This window comes from Labrus bergylta, chromosome 1 (assembly GCF_963930695.1).
Source record: "Labrus bergylta chromosome 1, fLabBer1.1, whole genome shotgun sequence".
Lineage (NCBI taxonomy): Eukaryota > Metazoa > Chordata > Actinopteri > Labriformes > Labridae > Labrus > Labrus bergylta.
The window spans coordinates 19,824,266-19,830,265 of NC_089195.1; the positions used below are offsets into that span (position 1 = coordinate 19,824,266).

The 6,000-nt window shown below is 39.2% G+C and overlaps 1 protein-coding gene across 1 annotated transcript; it reads right to left on the minus strand.

Annotated features, from left to right (window-relative positions):
- Positions 1-279: 279 nt before the first annotated feature.
- Positions 280-6,000, minus strand: LOC109991606 (retinol dehydrogenase 8). The gene is made up of 6 exons (XM_020643939.3): positions 5,802-6,000; positions 2,212-2,373; positions 1,915-2,094; positions 1,547-1,640; positions 1,035-1,218; positions 280-937 (listed from the first exon to the last, which is right to left on the minus strand). The coding sequence occupies exons 1-6, from the start codon at positions 5,905-5,907 to the stop codon at positions 710-712; spliced, it is 954 nt and encodes a 317-aa protein (XP_020499595.1). The 5' UTR covers positions 5,908-6,000; the 3' UTR covers positions 280-709.

A 6,000-nucleotide genomic window follows, 5' to 3' on the forward strand; every position in this document is an offset into this window, starting at 1 on the left:
TACATGCTTAAGTGTTTCCCCTTATGAAATAAATGCACACATGGTATCTCTAACAGCCAGCATCAGTACTTTGAGCAAAATTATCAAACAAAATGTGATAGGGTTTCATTATTGTTACCTTCAGCTCCAGAATATTTAAGTGATTTTATTGCAAACCAATTATAAATTCCATGAGTCCTATAGGTGCAGAGATACTTTTGCTGAAGGGTGTAAGCACCCATACGACATCTGGAAATATGAAATGACCAAAATTACGTACATACAGGAAAATACATAGGCTAAAGTCAACAAGGTGTTGGGCTATCTTTATTAATAATTTACAATTTAAAACAATATGAAATATGAAGTTCTGTGTAAATAATACTTTCTAAAAATAATAAAGTCAGGTTACAATCATGGGTTACAATATCTCATAGATGCAAATGCTATTTATTTGGCACTCGGCAGGCTAACAGAGCTAACAAATCTGTGGTATTTTGTTTGGTCAAAGTTGAAATGCATTTTAATCACTGAAGTTGAAATACCTTTTCATCACTATGCAGAACCTGAATGCAGCAGGAAATATGGCAGGTCATAAAAAATGTACATATGTTTGTTCGTATTTCTTCTGTCCCCTCACAACCAGAGCTGAGGTAGTATGTGGCCTGTATTGTCGCCCACATACTCAGCTTGTGTGTGTCGTTCACATTTGCATCCACAATATAAATATCTAGTTTGGGGAAACTGTTCTGCTCCTCAGACACCCACAGGTGAGATACTTCATTGCACTCATGCTGACGTGCATTAGAGTGCCCATGTTGAAGAGCATGTGGTAGAAGGCATGGACTGATAGGCCTCCGGTTTCATCAGCGTATTTCAATGCTACGATGGGCGTGTATAAGGGGTTGGTCAGATTACGGAAACGTGGGCTGCTTGCTTCAATCACTTTTTTGGTGCACTGAAGGATGGACAAAAAACAAGATTTCCATTAGACTTGAGGACTGACAGATAAACCAACAGCTATGCTTAATCACAAGCTACTTTTGTGAACTCACTCTGGCGATGTCATCGGGTGTTTGTCCCAGAGTCTCAAAGATGTCAACAGAAGAGGGAAGATAGACATTTTTGAAGTAATGGACTGTATCAGGATCAGCGCCGGGGTATTCTTTCTGCTTCACATCCTGAATCATCTTTGCCTCAAATTCTGTGTGCACCGGGCCCGGCTCGATCATTGATAGCCTGTGGAGAGAGATGGGCAACCAAGGAGGAACATAGGAGGACTTTAACCCAACAGAAGAGAGCATGTTAGATAGATCTTAGAGAAACTGGCTAACACCCGTCCATCAGTCATTGATTAATACCATGACAGAAAGTTAATCGACAAATAAATTAAATCATTGATTTCACGAGAGGTTTAAGCTGCACGTTCTGATATGCAAGTCTGTTTACATGCTGACTCTAAATAAGTGTGAGCAACGTGCTGAATGTTGTTGTCAGTCTCCACAGAATATGTCAGTTCTGTTAATGGTTTGTAAGTAATGATGAAAATACAAAAGGAAGTACTTACGTGACCTTAAACTTCAAGAGCTGCACAGCCAAACTCTCACAGAAGCCTTCCATAGCAAACTTGGAAGCCGCATACACGTCATTAAACACAACACCTGTATGAACAGAGTACATGTTGTAATTTCACTTTAAAAAAGCATGAAAAGTGTTATAAATCATTTTTGTAGTCAGAGTCGTTCGTCTAGCCTTTTGTTAAAGACATACAGCAGTGCTTCTATTCCATAAGTCTTTCTTCAATTATCCACCTCCTCTTACATTCGTCCATCATCAACCCATACACTGGAGATAACACACCTGTAATCTCTCCTTTTACCATTCAACGCCCCACCTGCTCACCTTCCCTTTACTGTCACACCTCTGTCTACTAACCTTGCAGTCCCATCACACTGCTGACCACGATGATGTGTCCTCCTTTCCTCTTCTTCATATCAGGCATAACTTCCTTTATCATGCGGATAACACCGAAGAAATTGGTCTCGAACACTTTCTTCATCTCCTCGATGGGGATGCTCTCCAATGGGCCCACCAGGCCGATACCCGCGTTATTGACTATTCAGGAAAGAAGATAGAAACAAAGCAGACAGAGAAGAAAATCTGTAATTACAATCTCTTGTAGGAAAGAGTTGCATACCACGGTAAAACACTATGAAGGTAAACTTTACTCACTGAGGACATCCACGTGTCGATCTTTGATACCGTTGATGCACTGTTTGACAGACTCGTCGTTGCAGACGTCCAGCACAGCAAGAGAAAGAGTTTTCCCATATGCATCCCCGGCAGCTTCCACCAGCTTATCTTTACGTTTCAGATCACGCATTGTTGCTATGACTGAAGAGTTGGGGGAAAGGAAAACCAGAATTAAGCAGTGTATAGACGTTGTTAAAAAAAATCACTATCTTCCTGAATTTTGATTTTCTTCGGAAATATCCAGGGTGTTCTATCCTCTCAAGCCTTTAACAACAAAGACAAACCTTCTGTAGTTTTCAGCCATCTAAATTGATGTGTACTATTCATTCTAGAAAGCTGAAGGTCCATAAACGTCTCCATGAGATCATGTCTAACTATCTTGCTCATAATATTTTTTCTTGCACCTGTAGTTTAATCCCCATTTTTCCATTTTATTAGTTTGGACAATTTCAAAGTACATTGTTATGACCCTGAACCATTTACACAGTCAGGTTGTTGGTGTATCTATGATTTGGATTCTGGGTTTATAGTTTATTGAACATTAATCAATAACTACTATGTTTTGCTAATAAAAAATGTCTAGACTTACGCTTTTAAATTATAGAGATTCATTGATTGCTTTGAGTCATTATTGTTAGTAGTCTGTGGTTAAGATGTTAAGCTAGCCAATCATTTTAGTCCAGACTGAAACTTTGAATGACTCAAGGAATAGTGATTTAGGAATTGACATTGGTGATTTATGTTTTAGCTTTTCGTGCCTTTATTCAAGAGATAGGACAGTGTATAGAGTCGGAAACCAGGGAGAGAGAAAGTGGGGAACTACGGAAAGGAGCCATAGGTCGGATCCGAACGCGGGCCACCCGCTTGGAGGACTACAGCCTCCATACATGGGGCCCGCGCACTAACCACAGCGCCACCAGCTCCTCTGGCATGCCATTTTCAACATGACCTCATGTCCCCCGACAGCATGTAAAGTGAAAACTTTACATTAGGCATCATCATCAAGTCACAAATGTGTTCAGTACTTGGACTTTCAGCCTCTTCTGTACTTTCAATTTATTTTTGCTAATTACAAAATGTTTATATGCTAACAGAAATATGCAGGCAAACTCACTCTACCAGCTAAATATATTTCAGTAATGTCATTGTTAGCATGTTAGCATGCCGATGAAGCCACGTAGATCACCGGATTGCTGTGCAGAAATTCAGCCTCACAGAGCCTCCTGCACGATGTAGCCACAAACTTTGTTAACTCTGTATGGTTACAAAAAACCGCAAAGGATAAAATAAATAATTGCTATAAAGTGGTGTTAATGTTTCAATCCCACAAAGATCTCTGCAATCCCATTTTTACCTGTGTGTAGGCGTTAGTCTTTCCATTATTGCCGCGTGTCAATCTTCCTTTGTATAATAATGCCCCTTTTATTTCCATTGGCACTTTCCAAATATGACTTTGTGAATGGATTTAACACTCCCTAAGTGTGTCTCCAACACCACAGGCCTTCAGGCTGCTGCTGTAAAGAGGATTGTGATGAGGCAGCATGCCCAGCGAAATGAGATTACAAAAAAACATTGTTACTTCACATGAGTCACACTGAGTTCACTGGATCAGTGTGCATGTAGACCACACAAGGTACACACATCATGCTGTTTGTAGTAGAATCCAGTCTTTGGATGTGTGTATAGTGGCAAAAAGGACTTGAACAGCACAAGCTGATCCTTTGTATTTTACTACAGCATCAGTGCATGTTCTCTGTGTACACTGTATGTACAGATATTTTTTAAGATAAGTTGTCCTGTCTTTGTGTGCATGTCCTGTCATAGGAGGTTGCGGAAAGAAAGGAGCAACGGTCATGAAGACCAGGGAGGAAGACGCAACAGAAATATGGCATGACAGTTGAGAACAGATACTAAGGTACACACACATAATAGGAAAGCTAGTGCTACAAATAGCCGTTAATGTTAAGGAGCTTTAATGTGGACCTTCTGTGCTCATAAATACTCCTGTTACAGTAACATATTAGCATTATCGTATCGCTCATGTCACCTGCCTCCTCTGGGAATAGCCCTCACCCGCATGTTGTCCACAAAACACATCAGTCAGCTGAGCTATTATTAGCCTAAGCAAGGCTGAAGTAAGGCTTTATGGTCTGGTGTTATGTGTTCCTTGAGTGACAAAAGGTTAAGTTGGGATCAGAGACACGGCGTTTATGGCCCACCGAGTGAGAAGCTTTTCCTTCATTAAAAATCAAGTAAGCCTCTGTCTCGCTGGTTTACCATTACATTTAATTCAGCATTAATATACATTTACAGTTAAACAATTAGCTTGAGTTTTGTTTGACTTTATGAATTTCTGCCAATTTTAAAATTATTAATTCATGGCAGAAGGCAGAAGTTGCCCTGTCACAATACTAAGAGAGTTTAAACATCCTTTTTTAAATTCAAAATCATTATTTTGCTAAATGATTGTAATGCTAAAATGTGTCATTTTGTAAAAGACTGTACTTTTTACACCAGCATTCATAGGCACAATCATATCATGAGTTTATAAGGTTGTTTAAATGTGCAGTAACTCTTGAATGGTTAGCTGTGATTCAAAATATCAGGTATAATGATCTTAAACATTAAATACTCGTATGGTCTTTCTAGTGGATCACCAACAATTGGGCAAAAAATATTTGAAAGGGAAAATAAAGTCAAATAAAAAGACATTAAAATTGGATGCATACACTTTTGTCAAGGCACAGAGCCTTGATTAGGTAGTAAGTACTGTTGTTTGACAGTGATGTGGCCTTTGAGGTCCATAAATAAATTTGTGTTGCACCTGCATCCAACACCTCTCTGTATGGTGAGGAAATACTCAAGGCTATGGAGTTTTCTCTTTCAGTCATTATGTTAAAATGTGACCCTTATTTAGACTCAGACTGTAATATGACATAAATGTCCTTTATGTTTAAACCTCTGCAAAAAGTATCTCAGGCAAAATCTGATGAAAACCACTCCTCTGGTGTGTAATCACAAACTCACAGACGGCTGCTTTAATCTGCATTACATGTGGACTATGTTATACTCTTATGTAGACTCAGTCACAATGTAAGCAGCTTCTGTGAACTCTGCAGAAGAAGAAGAAACGTGATGGTGACTGAGGGATTGTGAGGGTGGGCAGAGTGACAAATGATGATTTTAATTATAGATTAATATGCATATTATGTTTATTAATATGAATTAGTTAGCCTATTTATTTAGACTTTTTTAAAAAAAGAGCTCATCTCAATTTACAAGAGCCATTATTCATGTATTCAAATCGCTTCTTGGGCCAGTTCAAACCCCAAAGACTCTTTATCTACTACCACAACAGCATAAACCTACATGTTACAGAGCTCGAACAATCAAAACATTTTTTTTTAATTTTGCTTTTAAAATGCTTAAATTATAAATTAATCTTCAATATATAAGAAAGAATTTTACAGATCGGTGAATGTACTTGTTTATTGACTAATCCAAAATGTAAGTCGTAGTAGTTTACTCTCTCTTTCTTTCATGTAACCCCACACACCTTGCACACCTACCGTGATAGCGCTTCTTCTCATCCTTGGCCAGCATCACGGCCATCCTCAGACCGATCCCGGAGGAGCAGCCGGTGATCAGAACAACTTTCTGTCCGGGACTCGCCATGGCTCCTCTCCACCGCCGCCTCTCTGTTTTGTTTAGTAAACTGTGAGACACCAGCAGAGAAGCAGCTCTGTTGGATGAGAGTTGATTTAAAGA

What these genes read in the sequence shown, in the direction of transcription:
- LOC109991606 (XM_020643939.3), bottom strand. Translation starts at nt 5,907, where the DNA reads ATGGCGAGTCCCGGACAGAAAGTTGTTCTGATCACCGGCTGCTCCTCC. An exon ending in CTCTTGAAGTTTAAGGTCAC is followed by an intron (nt 1,219 to 1,546) that starts GTAAGTACTTCC and finishes CTCTCTCCACAG; the next exon opens with GCTATCAATGATCGAGCCGG. An exon ending in CACCCGATGACATCGCCAGA is followed by an intron (nt 938 to 1,034) that starts GTGAGTTCACAA and finishes TCCATCCTTCAG; the next exon opens with TGCACCAAAAAAGTGATTGA.